At 39.5% G+C, this 27,207-nt stretch overlaps 3 protein-coding genes across 3 annotated transcripts in view; 1 reads left to right on the top strand and 2 right to left on the bottom strand.

The window, feature by feature from the left end:
* tubb2 (tubulin, beta 2A class IIa) overlaps positions 1-27,207 on the top strand; it is a 278,308-nt gene that overhangs the window by 115,045 nt on the left and 136,056 nt on the right. The window lies entirely within an intron of this gene.
* On the bottom strand, positions 4,167-9,386 carry exosc4 (exosome component 4). The gene is made up of 3 exons (XM_056266502.1): positions 9,161-9,386; positions 7,040-7,246; positions 4,167-4,712 (listed from the first exon to the last, which is right to left on the bottom strand). The coding sequence occupies exons 1-3, from the start codon at positions 9,329-9,331 to the stop codon at positions 4,353-4,355; spliced, it is 738 nt and encodes a 245-aa protein (XP_056122477.1). The 5' UTR covers positions 9,332-9,386; the 3' UTR covers positions 4,167-4,352.
* Positions 10,312-15,096, bottom strand: LOC130100835 (zinc finger MYM-type protein 1-like). The gene is made up of 2 exons (XM_056266466.1): positions 13,110-15,096; positions 10,312-11,092 (listed from the first exon to the last, which is right to left on the bottom strand). The coding sequence occupies exon 1, from the start codon at positions 15,017-15,019 to the stop codon at positions 13,508-13,510; it is 1,512 nt and encodes a 503-aa protein (XP_056122441.1). The 5' UTR covers positions 15,020-15,096; the 3' UTR covers positions 10,312-11,092; positions 13,110-13,507.

Below are 27,207 nucleotides of genomic sequence, written 5' to 3' on the forward strand. Positions count from 1 at the left end.
TCGAGAATTTGCCACGACAGTTTCCGGTTTAGTCATGTGACGTTCGACATAAAGCGTATTGGAGGGTCTACTCAGCCGGAAATATCGCAAAAAAATTTTGTGACCATTTTAGTGTATGCACCCTTTATTTTTTATCAGAAAAATGTAAAAAAAAAAAAAAAAAAAAAAAAAAAAAAAAAAAAAAAATCCAACCAAAATCAATGGATCTGTGATGATTTCACTACTAGTTGGCGATCAACAGGCTCAGAACCTCAATAGAATTTTAGGCTACTCTCAAAATTCCGAAAGACATACGACATACTGGATGTTTAACATGGTTGTTAATGTCCACATTATTAAACATCATGGCCTAGGCATCTTTTTAATTTCAACATAACCCTGTTCTCCCAAAGGAAATGTGTCACACAAGAAATATAATACAGCAAAATGACTTTCATTATTTTATTGCCTCAGATGACAACTATTACAACTTTAATGGAACAAAATAATTTAACATAACTTAATTAACTAGTGGCGCTTTTCCACTCCATAATACGGCTCAGTACGGTTCGGTTCGTCGCGGCACGGCTCGCTTCTCTTTTGCACTGCGTGGTACGACTCGGCGCAGTGGAAAAACGCGAAAGCGTGCCGTACCGAACCGTGCCGTACCGTACCATGCGGTGGAAAAGTGCCATAGGTGCAGGTCCCTGTGAGGTGGGATAATCAGGAGGGTGGCTTACTGCAGATACTGCTCTGGGGACAGACCTTCACCCTCACCACCTGAGGAGACAGCAAACAAGACCGGTAGGGTGGGTTATACAGCAGCGCACTATAAAATATGCACATCCGGTAAGTATGTAGGTGCTGAGAAGGGATGTAAGATCTGATGCTGTAACATCATACTTCCCCGCCAGAGCTTCTGTGATGGCATGAACAGGTAGTAAGATATCCATCGTCTTCACCCACAGCTCCTTCAGCCCATCCATGTGTGTGATGTAGTACATGCACATCATGATCACATCTGTGTCAGTCGCAACTATTACAGCCCGTTTGTGGTGCAGAATTTGTACTGAGTATGCAATGTGAGCAAACACCCTGGTATCTGCCTCCTCGTGTTTCTCACAGGAAAGTTCTGGAAGCTCAACAAGTGTGCATCCTGCAGGAAGTGACCTGTTCTGAGCTGCCCATGCTTCCCCCATGTAGTTTAGCTTTATTCAGTGGATTGTGAATGAAGCCTTTCCGTTCAGGTATAGGGAGAGTATCATGTGGCTTGTACTCCTTCATTTTGCTGGGGCAGGTCTTCATCCTCTCGTTCCTCACCTTTCAGACATTCAGCAGGGGAGACATCATATCGATCACCAACAAAGTGGATGCAGTCACACTTGCCTGGGAGGATTCCAAGGAGCTGCCTCAGGTACTTTCCTTGCAGTTCATGGAAGGTGCTGCTCCCAAGATGTTGGTAACGTTGAATGAGCGCCATGGAATCTACTACCATTACAACAGGCTTGTCAGACGGCGGTAGTTTGTCCACTTCCCCCCATGAGCTGCCAAGGGCCGTCTTGATTGCAGCCAGGTAGTATGCCTTGTTTCCTTTACGCATTGCGTAACTTTGGTCAAGGGACGGATCTGGCTCAAACAGGGAGGTTGGGCAACTTGTCCATTCATGTTAATGATGACAGTTAATTACCATTACGATATCCATATTACCATTCTTTTCCCAAAACGCTGGGTCCAGACCTACCCCAAATTCTATTAAAATTCTATTGAAGTTCTGAGCCTGTTGATCGCCAAGTAGTAGTTAAATCATCACAGGACCAATGATTTTAGTTTGATTTGTATTTTTTTTTTCTGTGGAATGAGAATACTGTTTGGTGAAAAGAATGGCATATTGACTGATGTCATAACTTCTGACTCTGCTGGAAACAGCCCCATGGCCGATACCGCTAAGGAGAGACCTCCTCACGCAGGCGAACGGGACGATCTGGCCCTCCATGTATGTTCCCTCAACGGGTACCCGGGTATCTCCCAAAAGGAGTGCTGAAGACCATCACTGAAGCAAGAGCGCCTTCAACCAGATGCCTTTACGCTCTAAAATGGTCAGTGATCCCCGGCTGGTGTACAGCATGGAGCCTGGACCCCCACTCATGCGGAGTGCCAAATGTGCTCTCCTTTTTACAAGAGCTTTTGGACGTGGGTCATTCCTCCTCTACGCTCAAATATACGTAGCGGCCATAGCAGCATCTCACGCTCATGTGGCCGGGCAATCATTGGGCAGGAACGACCTGGTCGTGCACTTCCTCAAAGGGGCCAGAAGGCTGAACCCGCCTCGACCCCCCTCTGTGCCTATCTGGGACCTCTCCACGGTCCTGGAAGCCATAAAGGGTGCCCCATTCGAGCCGCTTCGGTCTGCTGACTGAAGCCTCTCTCGCTGGCACTGGCTTCAGTCAAGCGAGTAGGTGATTTGCAAGCACTTTCAGTAAGCGCTTCCTGACTTGAGTTCGGGCCCAACGACTCCAGGGTCGCCCTTAAGCCAAGGCATGGTTATGTTCCTAAAGTGCTCTCTACTCCGTTCAGAGCGCAGGTCATTTCGCTATCGGCTCTTCCCTCGCCAGAGGACGAAAGAGACGCGAATCTGTTGATTTAAACCTGATTTTATGGCAAGAATGGGGGCTTATATAGCTATAAGCCACGCCAAATACAGCGGGCTCTGACGCGCCTGAGCCACCTCGCCATAGGTTCTTGCAGTTGCCACAGCACAGCCAATGACCGTGAGCCAAAATTTGGCTTCTATATTCTCGAGAAAATGAGTTTTTTCCCATAGCGTAAGCTACTTACGCAATACTCGTTCCCTCTTCTCAGGGAACCGGGGTTACGTTAGTAACGAAACGTTTTTAAACAGAAGATTGTCAGTCACAGCACAACACTGTTAAACTCTGTCTATATCTTTTTCTCACTCGATGTCTTGGCGTTCTAAATGCAAATTCAAAAATGTCTATTTTAGTCTACTTTAAAACATAAAATGATGTAGTTCGCAAAACACAGTGGTCCAATGGAAAGGTAGAAAAACATTGTATCTGTAAGACTCACCTGTGTGGAAACGTACCCGTGCTCAGGTCTTCATAATGCTGACCTCCGTGAGGTTCCATCGATCCTAAGTCTAAATGAAGAAAACTCAACACTTTGATAATAGTGTCAAGATGTTTCTTTTTTTCATAAAATGCCAAGATAGGCCGATAGATTGTTAACCACCTCAGGTGAACAAAAAGACAACAAAAACAAAAAAAGGGGCGGATTGCTGGCAACAGGCATTTTAGGATTGTTTGTGATTTGGAGCAAGTTCAAAACGGAGGTGAGCATCCCTGTGCCCTACTCCCTTCGAACTGCGCAGAGCCCTTGAATTGGGGACTTTGGAGGGAGCAGAGCACTTACAGTATTTATGAACGCACTTGGAGAAAGGAGCAATGAAAGATTTCCTCATTATTCTAACGTGGGATGGTCCAATGACAACAAAGCAAGGTGTCCATCAGCAGTTCTGATGACAGAAATTTCTTATTATTTTTTAAATCCCCCTGTAGTCAATCATTTTATCCCTTAAAACTAATCTATGATCACCAAAATGACATATTTAAACTTTTCCTTGAAAAACAAATATTCATGCCTTAAAATAGCTTGAATGTAACTCTTAAATGCTTTGTGAAATACTCGTAGATCAAAAATGTAGGAGTCCTAAAATTAGGACTGATACGCCCATTATTTTTAAGAATTTCTCTGAAATCTGCAAGTTAGGAGCAACTTTTAGCCTTAAGATGGTTTGTGAATTACAGCCCCTGATGATTTTTTTTAATTATGTCCTGATATGTAAAAGTAAAACCATTAAAAGATTTCTCTCTTTTTTTCACATGATGTGTGTATATATATATATATATATAAAATACTATAAGTAATAAACAAAATATTATTTAAAAGTTTCTTAACAGCACTTTAAAAACATGTTTCTTTATGGAATCTTATGAAAAATTATTCTATTTAGCACCAAAAAGTGTTCTGCTATTGTTGCAAGATGAAGAACTCTAATCTGACACTGTTAGACGGTAAACTCTTAAGAAACGTTTTAATTCCGAATAAAGTATGATTACCTGAATGTTTGATTTGATAAAACAAGACAACAGAAGAATTGATTTGAACTATTTAGAAACATACCAAAACCTTTTTATTACATTTCTTCCAAAACTGAGAATTTATTGTACCAAAACAGTTATTGTTGTTGTTTTTTGTTATAGAGATTCTTTATGCGGTTTCTTCCAGAAGCATTTCTTGTTGTTTCAGTCAAAAGTAGGCTTCATTCTACAGTCTGTTGAGTTCGCGGGACGCTTTCAATCGCTGGTAAGAACCGAAACCTCCTCCAGATGCTGACGCACAACGCCGTCCAGCACTTTGCTGAGGCCTTTGCATGCGGTGATGGCGGCCTCCATCAGCGCGTCCAGGTGGTCCTGGTGGAGCCGGGCGTCCATCTGCAGCAGGGCGATGTTCCCGCTGCGGGGCAGCAGCGCCAGGGCCAGAGCCGTGCCGCCTCCGCTCTCCTCCGCGTGACACAGGTCCGCCAGGGCCGTGTCCTCCACGAAGCCAGCGCTGCAGGCGCACACGTAATCCCGCATGGGGATGCCAGCGTCCACCAGCGCCAGAGTCGCGGCGTTCACACACGCGCTGTAGTTCCCTCCGTCCGCCTGCAGGATCTACACAATCACCAGAGACGGACAGACTTTACAGGTTTTCATTTGTATAGATGTAATAGTCGCATTTATTTATATAGTGCTTTTTATAATACAGTGTTTCAAAGCAGCTTTACAGAGATAACAGGAAAATAATGCAACAAAGTTTGTTTCAAGAAGAAAATAGCGTCACAGTCCAGCATTCAGTATGTTACATTTGTTTTTAAAAAGTTATTAATTTAGTTAACTTATATATATATATATATATATATATATATATATATATATTAGGGCTGTTGGAACGAATTCCGAAATTCGAATATAATTCGAATATTAAAAAAATCAATACTATTCGAATGCTGAAGTTACTATTCGAATATTGTTTTTTTATGTATATTTTAATTTTTTTATATATATAAACAGGAAAGAGGCCGCACTATGCATAAATTGTTTTATTTGCACAAACGCGTTTCAAGAAGGCACGCGCCGAAACGCGTTTGTGCAAATAAAACAATTTATGCATAGTGCGGCCTCTTTCCTGTTTAACGTTATATATTCTAATCATCAGGCCAGCATTCTTAAAGTTTAAGTTTAATCATTGAGTGAAGCCTGCTCCTATTCCCATTCATTAATTTTTTTTTTATGGAATCTTGCCTTTCTCGCCACCTTGGCTTACACACATGTGAAAATGAAATGCTTTTGTTTCGTCTGATGAACAATAACGTTTTTGAATCATAACACAATTGTGCACGTTATCCACGCTGTATCATCATAACAATACTGTCAAAAATGGTAAATGTTTAACAACGTAAAAAACGGACGTGAAGCGCAAATATCTCGGTGAAAACTCAACGGATTCGGCGATGACCAAACTCGTTGGAACCGTCTAGTCGAACTGAAAAGAACGATATAAGTTTCAGAATGTTTGGTGGTGTTTTAGCGGAGATATTAGCCGAAAACCATCGGTAGCACTTCAACCATATTCAGCACGAATAAAATGTTTATTGTAATGTTAGATATCCCTCTAGTGGACAGAACGTGTAACAACAACCACATGCTATAGTGGCATTGGCGATCCATAAGCCTGAGTAAAGTCGTAAATATTAATAATAGGATGAATTTGAGCATTTAATATTCGAATATTATTCAAATATTAAATAAAATAAGGAATGGAATTCGAATAGTATTATAGAGGAAGATTGACAGCCCTAATATATATATATAGCCGCTCTGGAGTAAATCATGATGTCATTGTCCAGCTCAGTTCAGTTCTTGTATAATAGTGTCAATGCAGGCAGATCAATAATATTGTTGAATGTTAAATTTAATGTCCCCAACTAAGCAAGCCAAGCCAAGGGCAACAAAGTTGGAAAAGGCGACAGTGGCAAGGAACCACACCTCCATCATTGACAGAATGGAGAAAAAACCTTTGGAGAACTCAGTCGCTCAGCTCTCCTCTGGCCAATGAACCAACAGGGTATGATTATGATAATACACATTTATAATGTTATATTTTGTTAACCCTGGCAGTAAATGCTTTGAGGGTGTTTCTAATACAGTGACGACAACTTTTTTCCTGACATATTTCTCCCTATATATATATATTAGGGCTGAAACAATATATCGCAACGCAAAAATGCAACAATATGTATCGTTGACAGTGACAATATGTGTTAATAATATGTATAGTTTATAGTAAAATACTGTGTGAGAAATAAAGTTGAGTTTTAGTGTCAATACTACATTAAACTACAATATATAATGTATACGACACGACATTATTATAAATATATCTAGGCAGTGACAGCACAAGCATATTCGACTAAAGTAATTCTGTTTTCAGCTTCAGAATCATGAATATTGTTATTCTGGTGTCTCTATTGTCCTGTGCTTTGGGTTTCAGCACCGAGTCCAAACGCCTGTTCATTTACACACACAATGTAACACCAAATTTAGCATTTTAATCAACAGTACATTTTTTTGTTCACCTTGTCCTGGAGAATCGCAGTAATATCCTATAGTGAGTTCAGCATCGTGACACCGGGTATTGTTACACCCCGAATATAACGTGATCTACTACTGTAATAAACTCACATTTCTGACTAATTTGATAAGGCTCTTGCAGTCATCTTTTGAACAAATAACTGGATCAAAGGAATGGATTTGCTTCTACCAGAGGAAGAGGAGGCCAAGATGAGCGCACACTCAGGGATATTCATGTGGCCAGTGCTGGGCCTAACGGGTCCGTGAGGGGAACACAGCAGAATAAACCCTCTTCATTGCAGATTGCACATTTCTTTCCCAGCGCAGGCTAGTAAAGGGTGACACCACACACACACACACACACACACCTTGACGTAGATGTCGATCTGCGAGCGCGGGTAGAGCTCGGTCAGCACCGCGGCCTCGAAGGTCTGCTTGAGGTGCAGGCTCATCTCGCTGGACTTGCGGTCCCCGTGCGGACGCCTCTTCCTCTCCGCCGTGCTGAACGTGGCCATGCTGTACTGGCAGTTGATGACCGCTCGATCGTGCAGCGACTTACTGCGAGAGCCTCGCGTCTGCAGAGCAACAACACCTCGCGTCATCACACGGCTCTGTGGAATACTCCACTCTGATTGGCCAATAGCGCCATCCAGCCGCGAGTTATTCCCAGATAACAGCCGCTGAACACAGAAACACAGGCTGATCCGGGTCACTGATGACATCAGCGCTATACGCGCGCTAGGAACGGGTTTCTGCGTTTGGTGAGCTAATAAAGTATTAAAACTCAAATCAATATTTTGTGTAATTATTTACTTATGCCATCCAGTATCGTGGACTCGTCCTCTCGCTTCACACAAACGCTGCTGACACTTGGTGACTATTGTTTTGTACACTGTTGGATTATTGGAAAGTAAATGGTAAGATTTTAAAACAGTTTAATCTGAAATCAATATATCTTATCCACATAATTATGTGGATAGATAAGTGGTATGACTGTAAACCGTATTAACTTAGTTAACATGGACTAATGAACAATACTTCTACAGCATTTATTATTCCTAGTTAACATTTACTAATATATTATTAAAATCAAAGGTTGTAAACATTAGTTAAATGCACTGTGAACTAACATGAACAAACAATAAACAGCTGGATTTATATTAACTAACATTAATAAATACCTTAAAAATGTATTGCTCAATGTTAGTTCATGTTAGTAAATGCATTTATGTTAACTAATGAAGCTTTTTGTAAAGTGTTACCAGAAACACAATGAGTTTTATTAGCAGCACTTCAGAGTTTTAAAACACAACTTCCAACAGATATCCATAATTTTTTTTATTCATTTTACAAATAAAGTAGCTTGAAAACCTCCTAAAAACCTCCTGAATATGGAAATCACTTTTACTGTATCTTCTGTCAGTGTTTTTGCCTTGTTTTTCAGTGCAAATGTCAAAATGACTGAGATGGCCAATCAAACCAAAGCCAGTGGGTTTTTCTGACCTCACTGTAAGATGCAAGAATAGAAACATTTGGCTAAATTAATTCCTTTAAAAGATCTGATATGTTCTATAAATGTAAACGTCGAGGGAGAAACACAATGAGTTGTATTAGCAACTTCCAACAGATATCCATTACTTTTAAATTCATTTTACAAAATCCTCCTGAATATGGAAATCACTTGCATCTTCTGATCACACTGCACAAGTCTTCCTCAGTGTTTTAGTCGTGTTTTCCAGTGCAAATGTCTAGAGATTCTTAAATCAAAATTAATTTACTCGTCTTGTTTTCTGAGAAATTGAGTGAGTTTATGATTAAAACAAGAACAAATAGATTTGCCAAAAGGGCTCAGAAAAATCTACATTATTCAAAGGGAAGTTTTTTCAAGACTTTATTTTGCATTTTCGACTCACGTAACTGTATCTTGCTATGTTTAGATATTTGTATATTGAATAACAGGACAAAAATACTGAGGAAGATATTGATTTTTTTTTTTTTTTTTGCAGTGCATGAAACATTTAATATCATGACGACGACTTTATGAATTTAAAACGTTCTGCTCTGATTTAATACTTTTTTAAGGCCGTCCCTGCTGAAAAACAACAACAACTAAACACAGTCTAAGCTGGTTAGCGGGTCTTGCCTGGTTTCAGCTGGTCTCCCAGGCTGGTTTTAGAGACTTTTTTTTTTTTAGGTGGCCATTCTGGTCAAGCTGGGAGACCATCTAAAACCAGCCAGGAAGACCAGCTGAAACCAGGCAAGACCCGCTAACCAGCTTAGGCTGGTTTTAGCAGTTTTGTTCGGCAGGGTTAGTTTGTGCCAGGGCGAATTAAGACTTTCCAAGAGCCGTAGAAGCTCTGCTTATATCAATGACTGTATCATAAAGGCTGCGAATGAACACACTGACACAGTATCTCTCTCTCACACACACATACACACAGAGACACATACACACACAGACAGACACACACACACTCACACGCGCTCACCTCGTGTGGCCCGTACACCACCGCCAGGGCTTTGGTGTTGCCCTGCTCCAGGTAAGCGGACCCGTCGGCCTGGGCGAACACACTCATGCGGGCCTGCACTTTGCGCAGCTCGGGCGCTTTCCGTCCGTCCAGCCGGTATCCCTGATCCGACAGCAACTCGAGACCCGCCATCGTTCAGCAACAACACGCGTGGGTCTTCTTCTGCTGCTGACTTCAGTCTCCGAGTGTGTATACCTCCGCCTGCTGGACAAATAACAACACTACAGTCTGAGTGTGTATGAGAGTAGCATCTGCCTGCAAACTAGGGTCCTAGAAATGCGGTCCTAGAAGTGGGGTCCTGAAAATGCAGCCTCCGGGACTGCAGGCAGATAATATTGATAGAACCTGTCTGACTCGCCCAGTTCAAGTTGATCACAGTTTTTCCCCGACTTTAACCAGCGCTGCACAGACCGAGAGCGATTAGAGGACAGTTCCGTATGCTTTTGAATTAAATCTGATTAAATTGATTAAACTGACTCTTAGCTGTTCAAGAAACGAAATGCTTGTTTTGGTATTGTGAATTGCCCTAATGTGGGACATTTTTTGCACTTCAGTTCAGACTTCTGTGACATATTGCGATGTCGATGTGTAACCAAAACATTAAATCCACACCCATACCACTTTAAAAACCCCAGTATGTGTCCTAATCAAATCAAAAGATAGAATTCAGATAACCCATTCATGAGAGAAATTATTTAGTGCTCTTATTGCAAGTTGTCTGAGACAATCTGCAGCTTCCTAATGTGGGACACTGAAAAATCTATGATAAACAGTGGCGGCTCCTGCAAGATCTCTCAGGGGGGGCAAATGTTTGGATGATTGATAAGGACAAGGTCCACCCATGCAATGGATAAATAAACAGCTTAAGCATGTAAAGGCAACTTCACTTTAATATTAATGACAAATAAAGTGACTTACAATAAATCTTCTTGTTTCTATACTCACTTTTATTACACTTATTACATCACATTACTCACTTAAAGAGATAGTTCACCCAAAAATGAAAATTATGTCAGTAATTACTCACCCTCATGTTGTCCCAACCCCGTCAGACCTTCGTTCATCTTTGGAACACAAATTAAGATATTTTTTTATTAAATCTGAGAGCTGGATCACTCCTCCATAGGCTTCTAAAGGACTGAAATGGACTATATTAACAATCTCTTAAATAACTTTTCTGGGCCAGCAAGTTTCAGTCCTTTAGAAGCCTATGGAGGAGTGATCCAGCTCTCAGATTTAATCAAAAAATATCTTAATTTGTGTTCCGAAGATGAACGAAGGTCTGACGGGGTTGGGACAACATGAGGGCGAGTAATTACTGACATATTTTTCATTTTTGGGTGAACTAACCCTTTAATACAGTGCTTATTTATACTGAAATTTTGCTCTTCTCTCTTTCAAAGAAGCAAAGTGATCAATTACTCTCTCATTGAAAGCAGGTATATTCCTGACTAGTTCCCTCTCCATCGAAAGCATAGCCAGTGCATTCAGACGTTCCTGTCCCATTACATTTCTCAGGAATGTCTTGATTCTCTTTAAGGTTGAGAAACACCTCTCAGCTTCAGCAGTTGTCATAGGAGTGCTTATGAGGATGTTCAACAGAGCAACAGTCTCTGTAAAAGTATCCTGGAGGTTGTACTTCAGCAAAACCTGGTACAGCGCCAGTGCACCACAGCAGCCCTTGAATTCTGGACTCTCATAAATGAGAGACAGTTCAGTCTTCAGCTTCGCCTTATTTAACATCGGGTATGCCCTGACAGTGATGTTCAGAGCCTCAACAGGGAATGTATGGCCATGCTGTTGAAACAGCTCTCCTTGTAGCAGCGTGGCACTTACAAGGTGGTCGGTAAAGGCGAACCTTTCTTTGGTGTGGACCAAGATTGTGTCGCAGACCTGACAAAATAAATACATTTATTTTAGTTATAAAATAAATTATTATAATGTAAATACGGAGATACAAGGTATATAAAGTATATCTTGTACATAAAGATTTTATATCTCCATATTTAAAAAAAAAAAAATTAATGCTATTGTTCACCCTTTACATCCATCAATGTGTTTTACAAATATTTAACCAATGAAAAACATTAAGAGCTTGGAAATTATTTGGGGTGGAAAAACAGGTTCTTTTGTTTCCTGAAAAGTAACAGTTTTGGACATACAACAGCGATGATTTGTGTGTGTGTGTGTGTGTTATTACGTTAATTAACCTTTTACCAAAATTCAAGCTCAAATGGAGTTTGAGAAGGGTTTTTGACCAGTAAATGTGTTTTCAGTCCACTCAGAGTTTCTTTTATTAACCCTTTGATGCACAAGCTATGGATACCCCCTCTAATGCACAACATGGGTCTAAAAAGACCCGTATTCATTTCCTATGTTATTTCATGCATGGCTCGGCATTTTTTTGTTTCACCTTTTGATATCACTTTATTTGAGCATTTTATATTTCATGATCTATAAATTTCATGATTTATGAATATTCAAAATATCTTGTTTTCAATTATCACAAATTCATATTTGAATATTTCCTAGGTTTTGTGTAAATACATCAAGTTTACACACATGGGTCTAAAATGACCCATCTATGCAAGCGTGATAAAACAAAAGAATAAAGAAAACTTTTTGTAAAAATAACCATTGTCACAGTTGTTTAGATCAACACATTTACTGTAACACTTGAAATATGTTTATCGGCCACTTTGTCACGCATAACACACATAACCGATAACACTGAAATTGAACTGTAGTGTAGTGTGATCGGTAGGGGGATCTCCCCGCCACCAATGTGCAGCATCCACCCGGATGATGCGACAGCAGCCATAGTGCACCAGAACGCCACCACACGACGGCTTATGTGACCGATAGCATTGATTTATGACCACAAATAAAAATTAATATGGAGGAGGTACTGCCCAGGTAAGGTTTCTGCCCAATACCGCCAATATATACTTGTATATATAACTTTCTATTGCAACTTTTATTTTGTTGACCTAGCTAACATTAGATAAAATAAAATATGTCGACCGCAAGCTAGCTAATAGTATTGGACATGTTTCTCTTTTGCACTAGTAATGGATTTCAAAGTCAAGGTAAGCTTAGCCTAAACGTTCAAATTTTAGGCTATATCTAGATGTCTTTCACAAAATATCAAATATTTTCTGTGACAAAAAATGTATTAAATAATGCATGAAATATACAAAAACAGCCGTGTTGAGTTGTGAAATGTGTGGCAGGTGAATAGTTTTCTGCAGTAATTATATTTATACTATTTATAAATATCAAAGGTTCCTATATGGGTCATTTTTGACCCATGTGTGTAAAATTGATGTAGAAATACAAAAAACGTGTTTGTTTATAAAGTAATAAAGGAAAAATAAAAATAATGATTTGTGGAAATCAAAAACAAGATATTTAATGAATACCTGGATTAATAAATGATAAAATACATTTCTTTCAAATATTCAGCAAAGAAATATGAATACGGGTCTTTTTAGACCCATGTTGCGCATTAGAAGGGTAGTGAAACAAAAACGATTTTTATTCGAAAAGTAAGAAAGGAAAAATTTAAATAAGGATTTGTAATGATCTAAAACGAGTTAATTGAGGAATACCTGGAATACTGAATGATGAAATTAATTTCTTGCAAAGATATAGAAAATGAAAACTCAGTCGGGTCTATTTAGACCCATGTTGTGCATCAAAGGGTTAAAGATTCCACTAGGTGGCGACAAACAATATGGTTGACTAAATCGTTGCTGTGTAGGATAAAGACTGTGTTGGTCTTCGAATGGAATGTACAAATTTCAAAGTACGAAGCTAGGAGTAAAAAAGACTGCTCCCATCCTTTCCTAAACTGATTGTAAAAATAAAGTGAAATTCCAACACTCGAGTATTGGTCAGATATAAATACCTCTTTAGACAGCCTCTGCTTGTCGTCTTCTCCCAAGGCCCTCCTAGATCTTGTTTTTTCTTTTACTACTTGCTCCTGTTCCTGAAATGAGCTTTGGTCCCTGAACACAGATCAACAGTGTTTTTATGAATAAAACATGTTTTATGAATAATCTCATGTCATTGAAAATACTTATTCATGTCTTAAAAAAACAGAAGCAACACAAATATTCTGTTTTAGATATATTTTCTGAGAATACTTCAAAAGATTGCTAAACTTTGTTACAGACAAGGTCATTACAATTTCCAAAGATGCAGATGATTAAATTAGTTCACCACTTTTAAGTGTCTAAATCTTGTTACCATATAGCATACATTTTTAAATGCCATAATCCTATATAGAGAAGGAATGATATGATCTTACCTGATGGACTGCACTTTCATTGTGAAGTTCTGGAGGGCTTGTTTGATGAAGACTGCATCAATGTTCTTCTTCTGCAGCTGCTGGTACATCACGTCAACGTGAGGCATGATTTGATGAAACAGATGCAGAAAAAACTGAAAGTCTTCATCTTGCAGCATCCTCAGAAAGCCAGACGCCTCCCTCACCGTGTTGCTATCAAATGAGCTGTCAGTCACAATACAGCTGAAACACTCTATAAGGTCATCTAGGTTCTCGTATACAGTGTTCACGATTCTGCTATTAAAGTTCCATCTTGTGGATGAGGCTCTTGGCAGCCTTCGTGCAACAATCTCGTCGAGAATAGTAGTACGTTTTGGTGACCGGGTAAAAAAGCTGGTAATGCCACTCAGATCAGAAAAGAATACTCTAACTGCTGGAGTTTGAGATGTAGCTTGCTGCATGATCAAATTCAGCTGGTGTGCATAGCAATGGACATAATGTGCATTTTCATAATGTTCACGCACCTTTTGCTGCACACCAGCCCGCTCTCCCCTCATCACACTTGCCCCGTCGTATGCTTGCGCGATGAGTTTGCCTCCGTCATCATCAGTGAAAAGACTGTTCAGCCTCTCCAGAATCACACTGGCAATCGACTCGGCTGTTGTATTCAAGATGGGGATGAACTCATAGAAACGTTCTTGCACAACATGGTTCGTGTCGATGTATCTGAACACAAGCACTAACTGAGTCTGTGTAGAAACGTCAGTAGTCTCATCTGCTTGAATTGCTACGAATCTAGCTGACTTCACCTCTTCCATTATATGCTCCCTGATGACTGACAGCATGCAATCCAACAGCTCATTTTGTACAGTCTTTGATGTACCTTTAAAGACTGTGGCAGTTTTCAAGTGCTCCTCAAACACCTCGTCAAGCGATGCTACCAAGTTGACCAGTCCACGAAAAATGCCAGCGTGGCTTGAGCCTTCGCTCTCATCTTTGCCCCTCAATGCTAATTCGAACAGGCCACAAAACTTAACACAGTCGATGAGACGGCCTAGAATGTGGCGGTTCTTACTAACCTCGTCATTGTGACGACGTACAGCTATCCGGTAACTGTCGTCCAACTGTGTGGCAATATTGACTTTCCCGAAAGCCGCCAATTTTAGGCAACTGTCCATATGCATCTTCGCCGTTTCATGTTTTTTCACTTTCTCGGAGAGATGATGCATATCGGTGACACCTGTAGTTGTCCATGCGATGTCCGTCCCGTTCTCAGGATGGAAGAGAATGCAGGGGTAGCAGAATAAAGCATTAGCTACTTCGCACCCTGCTAGCCATTTTATCCGCTCGTACCAATTCCTCGAGAATCCTCTATGATATGATTTCCCGCCCTTTGTAGATACTTGTTTTATCTTTAAATTTGGTCTTGGTGGCCCTAACTCTTTAATTGCCAATTTATCCTGATTACTACGACGGCTGAATGGTATTTCTTTTAATGCCACGATAGAATTAATAACTGCGTTCGCCATGACGTTGTTCAAGTTCAACTGTCTGTAGCCACAACTCGCGAGATGTCCCAACAGTCTCTCTCGCTCTCGCTTTTTTTTTTTTTTTTTTTTTTTTGATGAAGAAATTGAATTTTATCAATTTGATGAAGATAATAAAGTTGTGTTTCATTTTTTATTGTTGTTGTTTAAATTAAAAATTGTTTTAAAATATTGTTTGTCACTTAATCTTAAAGATTTTTAATAGTGTATGTTCCCACCAATCGCTGCACAACTTAAGGATACGTATGATGATGTAAGCACGTTAGTGCGAGCCCTCCCGGAACACATAGAGAATGCATTGCAGTGCCATAGACAGTAAAAGAAATGGACAGAGCGATCTCATTGGAACTCAGTTGAGACAGTTGAAGCCCATTTTTTGCGATTTTTGAGCACTTCCGTTCCTGACGCGCAGACTCAAACCGACTCAAACTAAGCTTGATGACGTGAGCAACCTGTCTGACAGACGTTAATCTTCTAGTAGCTGTGCCAAGAGGAATCTGAATCATTCCCTTCCGAAACTTGCAGAGCCGGAGATCGTGAGTATTAGCTGTCCATGAGCTCGCAGCAGGAGCAGCTTTACAACTCTCTATGGGCTTCTCCCTTGACTTTATGCCTCGACGTCCCCCGATTGCGCGCGAGTTTCTACTTCTGTCTACACGGTAATTTCTGTACAGCGTGTCAGAGAGTCGAGTGGTTATGACGCAATCGTTAGCCTATTTTTACTAAATCTGTTTCTACGGGGCCATAACGTAACATAGAAGGTAATGGAGCCTTTTATACATTGTCGTGTTTCTTTAGAAATAAATAATGGACAAATGGAGTCTTTAAACGCCTCAGATGTAAAGTTATTCGCTGTCAAAGTGACGCCAAAATGAATGGGAGTCAATGGAAATGCTAACGCAAGTGAAGTTCTGCTACAAGATGGCGGCACCCGGCCGGCTTCAACTTCCGGTCGATGGATTACCCCCTTGTGCAGTGCCTGCAGTTCGAAAAAAAACATCTTTGAATGTAAGTCTATGGGAACACTCTGGGCGATTCCAGTATCACAATCCATAAACAAGACCATTAGTCAGTTATAGTGATGCATTTGTAAAACACCTACAAAATAAACAGATAAACTTTGGACCAAAATAATTTGGTATAATTACAACTAAAAAATAAATGTACAATTGTTTCTGTTTCCTCTTTACCAAAACAGCATAATGGACAAACCCCTTCTTTAAATGGATAATATCTATTTATTATTTTAAAGTGAGTTTCTTTGACTTATTTATTAGGAGTTACATATTTATTAATATCTGACCACAGATTCTGAACAAAGGTCATGAAAATCCTGTTTCCATTTCATCAATGCCTTAGGTGAATTTTTTTTTCTTTAGTTAAGATTTGTCTAATATAAACATTATTCATATTTTTATTAAAATAAAATAAAAAAAATGTTTAAAACATGCCCCACCACGCATTTTTGACTCATTGAAGTACTGTCCCACATTGGGCTGATCTGTCCCGGATTTGGAAACCACATTTCCTAATGTGGGACACTAGGAAATTTGATAAAAATATAAAATATATAGTTTATACACATAAAAGTTACACTATTTTTTGATGGACAAACATTTCATAAGCATATTAGGCTAACAAGTAGCAGGATTGCTTTGTTTAAAATCTATTTAACTCCTTAACATCAAATTTGTTAAAACTCTATGTCATTAACCTTCGGATGGTCTTCACACAAGGTGTCTCCTGTTTGATGATTGCTCCACCCTCAAATATGATTGGACATTTGATAGGTCATGTGATTTTGATCACATGACACCACAACTTTGTCTAACTCTAACCCATAGTTTCACTGTCATTCATGTATTTATGGGGGACCTACAAACACTAGACCTTAGGTGTCCCACATTAGGGCAATTCACCCCTATACAGTAAAACCAAGCTGCAATCTAGTGCAAGGGTACTGATGTATTGCAAGAAACCATATTGCAATGTATTTGATCAATTATTCGTCCCACCTCAAGTGTGGCGCAAGCACTAATATATCTTTTTGGAATTGAGCTTTATTTTTTATTATTATTATTTTTAAATAAATAATTTTAAACATCTTTTGATTTTGATTGTGATGATTAAATTTTTGACTGATATCAACAGCACTAATGAACAGCTAAATGCACCGCTGACAAACAAATCTTATGATACTTTTGAGACAAATGAACAACAAGCACACATAACAAAATATTTAATTGAAAGGCAACACAATTCGGTTTATGCAAACCCAATCTAATATGTGTTCTGGCACTAATGTTGTCTGTTCTGGGCTACTGCTACTGTACAAACATAGGATCTAATCCTATAGTTCCCCCCTCTGTAGACTTCACAGTCTTTGTAGAGAGAACTGCATTGAATGCAGCAGGAGATTAGATACTGAGTTCTGTTGGTCCTTCTATGCTCCTCTGAAAATGTGTTCCAGTTTACCACACCTGATGACAAAAGAAGAGACGGGTTCATGTGTAAAACATGTTCAGATTTGTATTTTTTTAATACGAAATTTTCTGGTAGCAGTGTTGCCTCAGGATTAATTTTAGTAGTGGTGTGCCACCACAGCAAGACAAATGTGAAATTAAAAGACATTTTTTGACATTTTTCAAAAGAAATACTTATAGTCTAAAACAAAGCATTAGTCTAATGTGGAAGTAATTATTATATTATGATGATTAAAATAATGTTAGCACTAGAACCTCGACTTGAATCATAACTTAGGCCCAAACATGGACAGATAAAGGACAAATGCACCACAGCTGCACACAAAATAAAGAGGAAACTGGTATAGAAAACAATAAATTAGGCGTCATCTATGCATTTACATCTATTAGGTGACATCTTACCCATGCATTACCCTTCGCTCTGTCCTTGCTGCAATGTAAAAAGCGGCAATATGACTTATACACTTCCATTTACACGGTTATCTCGAGAAAATATTCTTACCGTTGTTTCTATACCAGCTGGCATCTTTTCTGACAGTAGGGCATGACATCAGAGCAAGGCGGACCGCACTCGGACACATTTCGAACCGGCATGCATCTCGCGGTGATCACCGGTGATCGGTTCTGCGCAGATTTTGCTAATCTCAAACAAGCCTATTTTCTATCATGTATGCCTATGATGAAAGACATGTGGGATCTGCGGTAGAGCCTCGTGAGCTGTGTCCCAATTCAGGGGCTGCATCCTCCGCATTTGAAGGCCGGTTGGGTCACAGCGGCGTGACGAAGGCTGTCCCCATTCGAAGGATCCTTCTAATGCTGCCATCTCACTCACTATCTCTTTCACTCACTCACTATCGGTGTTTAATGAAGAATGTTACATTTTATAACATTTTCAGACAGATCTGTCTCCATCATGGCTCCATTAAGCGCTGCTGAGAGACAACGGCGATGCCGTGCACGTCGGGATGCTGATACTGAGAGGAAGCAAAAATATCTAGAGAGTGAGCATCAGAGATGGAGACGGGATGTAGAGCAGGGAAAAAAGAGGAAGATTAGTGATCTAAGTGAGTGAGGGAAGCGTCAGCTGCTGAAAAGTGGAGGAAGCAGAAGAGAAAGCAGAGGCTAGGAAGCTGATTACCTTTCCTTTGATTTCAGATCCTGTCCAACAGCCAAAGCAGCAGTTAGGATCTTCAAGGTCAGGGTTGTGCGCAGTTAGGATTATAAATAAACGGATACATGTAGAGAATAAGGAGGCCTGCCATTGATGAGTAATTGTTTTTGTAGATGGTGTACATGACATAAACCCCTAAGTTACCAGTAGATTTTTGTTTTGTTTCAGGCAACTGTGGCATCGCTAGAGGTAGGGTATCACCAAAGTGTGGGTTGCTTCACAAATCGAGTCCAGGCAGAGATCAAGTCACTGGTTTCTTTTTAATTATGAACTCAAAACTCTAAAACGTTTTAACCAAAACACTCTTCCAGCTTCTCTTTATGCTCTCTAACAAAAAACAGCCAGTCTCTCTGTTCTCAGCTCATTAACCCTCTGGGGACCAAGGGGTTTTTGGGGCCCTTGGGATGTTTTGACATGCACTGCCATTTGTGCTTTTTTCAGTTATTTATAAACATGTTAATGGCAAAGGTGTAAATTCACTCTATATAGCACAAACGGGGCTACCATAATATGTGAGCAACATGTATGTACATGTTTGTATTTTTGAGAGAATATTATTTATGCATGGTTTTTGAAAAAACTAAAACTAAAAGTTACTGAAATAAGGCCACAAAACACATATTGATTATTTCTTCACAAGACTTTTGAAAATTGTATCACATAGTCTGGAATATTTGCTCCAAAACTATGTGAGAATCATCCTGACTACTCATTCAGATAAGTCAATAAAGTATTTTAGAATGTGTATGACGCGTTTAGTGTGAGAAAGCTTTATGCGAGGAGGCGTGATCTCTCATTAATATGTCAAGTCAAGTCACCTTTATTTATATAGCGCTTTTTACAATACAGATTGTATCAAAGCAGCTTCACAGTGATAACATGAAAATAATATAACAAGGTTTGTTTCTAAAAGAAAATTGCGTCAACGTCCACCTTAAGTAAGGCAGATCAATAATATTATTGAATATTAAATGTCCCCAACTAAGCAAGCCAAAAGCCAAGGCAACAGTGGCAAGGAACCAAAACTCCATCAGGGACAGAATGGAGAAACCAGACTCAGTCGGAGGGCCAGTTCTCCTCTGGCCAACGAAGGAACAGTGCATGATTCGGGCAGCATTACAAGTCAGATTGGATCGGAACATTTAGAGTATTTATCCATTTCCATCTTTTTGGAAGTCCAAGTAATCACGCCGGTATTAAGACGAGTTGTTGAGGATCAGTGCCGTCCACCATAGAGGGTCCATATCGCCCGTGTTGAGTCGTCTCTTCACAGGCTTTGTGATTGGTGCATCTGAAGTCTCCGTGAGAGGCTGGATACAAACTGGAGCTGACGAACGCCATTTTCCTTTGGACTCGCGTCCCGAGATAACAGCAGAAAAGCAAAAAGGTAAAATAATTAGCGTAGCTGCTGTTCATAATGATTTCCATAACACGGGCGTAAATGATAAAAACATGAAGACAGTGACTCTTGCGTCCCAGAGTCACCCCCCTCCGTCCCCCACTCAACTCAGCCCAGCTTACTGACCTCTACGTCCCTCCTGCTGCTGAGACCTAACCACAATCTCACAATCTCTCCGCAACCCAACCATACGCGCCAACCCGTTTGACTAAGGCTGTCGAGCCCCACTGGTGCGTGAATAGGCAGTTTCAGTGGACAACGGTTCCGTATGGCATACTACCTACCGCAACACAATATCTGCCCAACCACCCGTCATTCACGCAATATACACAGGAACGTAATGACTGCAAATACTATGCAACCTATACAAATAACCTACAGACTCTTCAAGTTTTATAATATTAAATGCATTTGATCTGATTCAGCAGTGGTATAAAAGGTAAGCATTATGTAAATGCTTGGCTAAAGAGATGCGTCTTTAATCTAGTTTTAAACTGGGACAGCGAGTCAGAGCCTCGAACAATATCAGGAAGGCTATTCCAGAGTTTTGGAGCTGAATGTGAGAACGCCCTCCCTCCTTTAGTGGACTTCAGTGGTGGAGGAAGTACTGAATCTCAGTACTTAAGTCAAAGTACAAATAACCAGAGACATATTTACTTTAGTAAAAGTAGAAGTACCACAATGACAACCCTACTTAAGTAAAAAGTAAAAAGTACCTGATTTTAAATGTACTTTAAGTATTAAAAGTAAAAGTACTTGCATAACAATTTATTCTCTTAATGTCTATATTCTAATGATTAATAAAACAGTTAATCCTAACTCATTCAACCTAATACTCATATAATGATGTTCAATATGATGGAAAAGCAGTTATATTTTAAGTTTTTGTCACCATTTCTGAACAAGCTTGCAATTAGGCAATATACACATCAAGCTTACTATATAGGGCTACCCTTATTATATACGGTGTATATATATATATATATATATATATATATATAAACACACATATTATGTTAAAATGCCGTATATGACGGCGTTTGGCTGTAAACGCGATTCATTTATGGCGTAATTCTGAACCTCTTGGCTTGCCATACTAATCCTAACCAAACGTATAATACACACGCACCCCACATCACTACTAAACCTACCAATGCGTTTCCTATGCATGTAAAAACTAATTTTCGCGTATAAATTGCACGATAAACACACTGCGTGCTATAGAGACGCATTTAGTGTGACCGGGTTGTAGGGGTGTGCGATATGACGATATTTAATCGTGGACGATTAAAATGTCTCCATGATTCACTTTTTCGGAAATATCGTAGAATCGCGCTCCAGTGCGCGTTCTATCAGATGCAGATCTATGGCTTTTTTTCAGCTACGTAGCCATACATGCGATGCGCGGGCGCGGCGCGCTAACGTTAGATGTCAGCGTGCTAACAGGATCATAAACGACTGGCTCGTGAGATTAAACAACGCAAGGACGATGGATGAAAACCCAGAGGAGTTGATCCCTAAAAAAAATTCAACATCGATAATATGGAAATGGTTTGGATTTTCTATAACAGACACGGCGCAAACGACCGTTATTTGCAAATGTTGCAATGATAAGATTCGCACGTCAGACGGCAACACAACTAATCTTTTTAACCACCTCAAGAGAAAACACCATAAAGAATATGCTGACAGTCAAATTATGAAGGGACCCCACGCGAGTCCATCAGGTACATCCACGCAGCAGCCAGAGGCTAACGTTACACGGCTTAAACAAACAACTCTAACGAAGGAGGTATTCGAGAAGGGAACTCCATATGACAGAACAAGTAAGCGCTGGAAAGATGTAACTGATGCAGTGACATTTTACCTGGCCAAGGATATGATCCCCATAAATACGGTGGAAAACGAGGGCTTCAAAAGACTGCTCAAAGTTGTAGATCCGTGTTACGAGATTCCCAGCCGCAAATATTTTTCTGCCACGGCCATTCCACGGCTGTATTCCGAATGCCGCAACAAGATGGAACACAAAGTTAAAAATGCATTTTTTTTGCCACAACAGCTGATTTATGGTCTAGCCGCACTTCAGAACCATATTTAAGTCTGACAATTCATTTCATTGATGATTGGAAGTTGAGCAGTGCGTGTCTAGAAACAACATACTTCCCACAAGACCACACGGGAGAGCTCATAGCACAAGGCCTAAAGGAAGCACTTGAATGTTGGGGACTGAAAGAAGCAAACATGACCTGCATGACCACTGACAGTGGGGCTAACATGGTGAGGGCCTTGGAGCTCAACAGTTGGACACGTCTGCAGTGCTTTGGGCACAGACTTCACCTAGCTATTGGTGAGTGAAACTAAAAATAAAATATTGTCACTGGCATTTAGAAGTTTGTTTGTATATTTACTAATAAGGGTAGATTAGGAACACTGAACAGAGTAAAATGATAAGACTAGTTTACTATATAAATTGGATTATTATATTTAAACGTTTCGTATATGAAAAACATATGGTATTGTAGCACAATTTGTTTGGTTTCAATAAAATATTACATTTGAAAAATATAAACCTGTGTTAATTAAAATGTAAATAAATCTAATCAATAAATGTTTTTTGTGGGGGGTTTTTTATAGAAAAAAGTGCCAAAGACCCTCGTGTTGAACGCATGACAAGTCGTCAGTACATTCTCTTTCAGTTGGAAGAAAAAGAGGGAATTAATTAAAGCTCAAACAGAGCTGAAACTACCTCAACATAAACTCATCGCTGAATCCCCTACACGATGGGGTTCCAGACTCAACATGATTGAGAGAGTGCTTGACCAGGAAAAGGCCATTTCGCAGGTCCTGAAGGCAGACCGGAAGGCGAGGCATTTGGTCCCATCATGGCAAGACATTGACGTGATGGAGTCTGTGAAAAAAGCACTGAGTCCACTGAAAGACTTCACTGATGCACTCTCCGGTGAGGACTATGTGAGTGTGTCCTACGTAAAGCCAGTGCTTTACCTGTTGAAAGTCAACATCTTGAGCCTGAATGATGATGACACTGAACTAACAAAAACAATGAAGCAAACAATTCTCAATTACCTCACTGACAAATATCAGGATCCCACCACTGATGACCTGTTGGATATGGCTTCGCTTCTTGATCCCAGGTTCAAAACCCAATACATTGCCAGCGACAATATAGAGGGAATACAAGCCAGAGCTGTATCTCAGCTGGAGTCTTTGCTGACCGTACAGTATCAAGCAGCATCGGTTCAACAGTGTACATCTGCCTCCACATCACAGAGCCCTGACGCAGAACAAACCCCACACAAGAAAGTAAAGAAATCACTTGCCAGCTTTTTGAAAACCTCAGGTGGTGCAAGTGCATCTGCTGCAGTTTCAGGATCAACTTAATTTTCTCTAAAAGAGGCAATAGAAGGGGAACTGAAGGGATACGTGTCCATACCAAATGCAGAAAGTGAGGTGAATCCCTTGGAATGGTGGAAAGTCCATGAGGCAAACTTTCCAAGAGTTAGCCAACTTGCTAAAAAGTACTTGTGCATTCCGGCCACAAGTGCTCCCTCAGAAAGAGCTTTTAGCACTGGTGGCAATATTGTCACATGCCAGAGGGCAACTCTCAAGCCAGATAAAGTCAATCAACTGGTTTTCCTCTCTAAAAATTTGTGATTGGGATCAGTCATACTTTACATTCTTAGGAAATATACTTTGTAGGAATTTGAAAGGTTTGTTCTAGCTGCTAAGTTTAAAAGAGTCAGCAGGATTCAGAAATATGTTTGCACCTTTGGTTAATTGTTTGGTTCCTGAATCACATTGCACTATTTATTGTGTTGTTTTACCTTTTGAAGCAAATCTTTATTTGGGGATTTATCCTATAGTCTCTGACTGTACTTAATTTATAACTAGTTAATATTTTTTTATTTAAACATTTTTATTTAACTTTTTAAGCTTACTTAATTGTTTTGATGCATCTGTTTACCTATATTTTTCATGCTAGATGCTACCTCAAGATGCTACCTCAAAAAAATAGAAAGATAAAAACATGCTGCCATGGCTGTTGCCAATGTTTAATTTGTTTTTTTTTAAACACTATTCATTTTGTGATGAGAAGTCTGATTGTAATGCAAGTCCTGTTGACTGTTCTAACTTTGCACAATTGCACTTCCATTAAACATACACTTGATTAAAATATGCTACTTTGTCTTTTTTTTTTTTTTTATGTTTTGTTACCTTGTATGGCTATATTTTTTAAATGGGGATATAAGTTTGCTTGTATTGCGGCTCAGTGATTTGCAAAATAGTCTTAAAAAGCAACATGAAAAAGAATCGTGATAAAATCGTTAATCGTGATTTTTCCTGAAAAAATCGTGATATGATATTTTTTCCATATCGCCCACCCCTACCGGGTTGATATATCTATGGCAACCAAACTTCACTGGTGAGACAGAAACGTGCGATGAACGGACAGTCAGGATGACGTTTTGGCAGGGGAAAACTGATCAGAAAATTTAACGAAAATGTAACAGAACGTTGTAGAAATGTAGTGGAGTAGAAAGTATAATAATTGCTGCAAAATGTAACGAAGTAAAAGTAAAAACTATGCACTATTGATTCTACTTAAGTAAAGTACAGATACGTGAAAAAATTTACTTAAGTAATGTAACGAAGTATTTGTACTTCGTTACATTCCACCACTGGTGGACTTAGATATCCTTGGAATGACCAGAAGCTTCGAATTTAGGGATCTTAAAGAACGCGATGGATTGTAGGGCGATAGAAGGTCCATTAAATACACAGGAGCTAAACCATTTAGGGCTTTATAGGTCAGTAATAGTACTTTGTAATTGATACGGAACTTGATAGGTAACCAGTGCAGAGATGATAGAATCGGTGTTATATGATCATATTTTCTTGACCTAGTAAGAACTCTAGCGGCTGCATTTTGCACTAACTGTAGCTTGTTTATTGAGGATGCAGGACAACCGGCTAATCAAGCATTACAATAATCTAGTCTCGAGGTAATGAATGCATGGACTAACTTTTCTGCATCAGATATGTATGGCATTTCACACCTGAGAAAGACAAAGACCCTCCCATAAGGGCCCTATTAGGTGCTATCAGGCCATATCAGTATGAGGAGCCTTGCACAAAGAATGAGGATATTTAAAAAAGAATGGCTTTTAGATTGTTTGGATTTATTTACAACACAACATAATCCAAAGACACACAACAAAGGACAAAAAAGCACATTAGTAAACACACTGATCTAAAGACAGAGGCTTGCACAGTCACACAACATTGTCCCATTCCTGAAACATAGTACATACCTGTCATTTCCAAGGTGTTTGATTTTTCATTTTACCATGTTCATGTACAGTCTCCTGTGAATGTTGAAGTCAGCAGGACTCATCAGTGGCATCTCATCCCTGTAAAAAATAAAATAAACACCTGTGAACATGCTGATATCAAGAGAAACTACAACCCGAATTCCGGAAAAGTTACACCCCCATACCATCAGAGATAATGGCTTTTGAACTGAACGCTGATAACACGATGGAAGGTCTCCCTCTTCTTTTGCCCGGAGGACACGGCGTCCGTGATTTCCAACAAGAATGTCAAATTTCGACTCGTCGGACCATAGAATACTTTTCCACTTTGAAATAGTCCATTTTAAATGAGCCTTGGCCCACAGGACACGACGGCGCTTCTGGACCATGTTCACATATGGCTTCCTTTTTGCATGATAGAGCTTAGTTGGCATCTGGAGATGGCACGGCGGATTGTGTTTACCGACAGTGGTTTCTGGAAGTGTTCCTGGGCCCATTTAGTGATGTCATTCACACAATCATGCCGATGAGTGATGCAGTGTCGTCTGAGGGCCCCCGAAGACCACGGGCATCCAATAAAGGTCTCCGGCCTTGTCCCTTACGCACAGAGATTTCTCCAGTTTCTCTGAATCTTTTGATGATGTTGTGCACTGTAGATGATGAGATTGGCAAAGACTTTGCAATTTGACGTTGAGGAACATTGTTTTTAAAGTGTTCCACAATCTTTTTACGCACTCTTTCACAGATTGGAGAGCCTCTGCCCATCTTTACTTCTGAGAGACTCTACCTCTCTAAGACATCCCTTTTATAGCTAATCATGTTACAGACCTGATATAAATGAACTTAATTAGTTGCTAGATGTTCTCCCACCTGAATCCTTTCTAAATTTTTTGCTTTTTCAACCATTTGTTGCCCCCGTCCCAACTATTTTGAGACCTGTAGCAGGCATCAAATTTGAAATGAGCTCATTTAGTGTATAAAAGTGTAAAATTTCTTCGTTTAAACATTTGTTATGTTATCTATGTTCTATTGTGAATAAAATATTGGCTCATGATATTTGAAAGTCTTATAGTTTTCATTTTATTCAAATTTAAATTCGGGTTGTATATGGTTGCACGACTTTGGGCGTGCATTGTAGATCTTTCTGGTTAAAATTGCTTTTTAATTATACACACACACACACACACTGCTTAGAATAAGTGAACACACCCATGCTAAAGTTGACTAAAAAGAGGAATAAAAAATCTTAATGCCTTAATTAAAAAAATGAGGAAGACTCCAACCTTTAGGGACATGAATAATGTCCCTGAATTCTTTGTGAATGAATAATGTATCGCAAATAATTAAATGTTCTTCTTTAAAATACAGGGTGCATACATCTGGACACTTCTATCACACACCCTTCACCATATAGACATGGTTTTATTTCAGTTAGTTAATAATAATAACAATAGCCTAGCATGCGGCCTATAAATCGTTAAAAAGGACAACTTCAGTACACTATAAAAATATATGGATACGTTTACTTCAAATGTTTCCATTCGTTACAAACACAGTATTTAACAGTAAACATGTTTCTAAACATTATAATATTCACCCTATTAGAGTAAACACTGATACTAGCCTAACATAAAGCTGTGTTTTATTAAACATAAAAACATCCTAGTGTCGTACATGACAAATACATTTCCTGCCTGTCTAGGCTATAGTTCATATTTCAACAAGTTTCTGTCGATTTCATAAATTTTAGTCTAGCAACAGTTCAACTGGAATGTCAAGTGTATGCA

The sequence above is a fragment of the Rhinichthys klamathensis genome, unplaced genomic scaffold (genome assembly GCF_029890125.1).
Source record: "Rhinichthys klamathensis goyatoka isolate OS25496 unplaced genomic scaffold, OSU_Roscu_1.1 h1tg000011l_1, whole genome shotgun sequence".
Lineage (NCBI taxonomy): Eukaryota > Metazoa > Chordata > Actinopteri > Cypriniformes > Leuciscidae > Rhinichthys > Rhinichthys klamathensis.

Coding starts and splice junctions, on each gene's coding strand:
- exosc4 (XM_056266502.1), bottom strand. CDS start 9,331: ATGGCGGGTCTCGAGTTGCTGTCGGATCAGGGATACCGGCTGGACGGA. Junction 7,247..9,160: donor TGGTGTACGGGCCACACGAG/GTGAGCGCGTGT, acceptor GTTGCTCTGCAG/ACGCGAGGCTCTCGCAGTAA. Junction 4,713..7,039: donor AGATCGACATCTACGTCAAG/GTGTGTGTGTGT, acceptor GTGATTGTGTAG/ATCCTGCAGGCGGACGGAGG.
- LOC130100835 (XM_056266466.1), bottom strand. CDS start 15,019: ATGGCGAACGCAGTTATTAATTCTATCGTGGCATTAAAAGAAATACCA.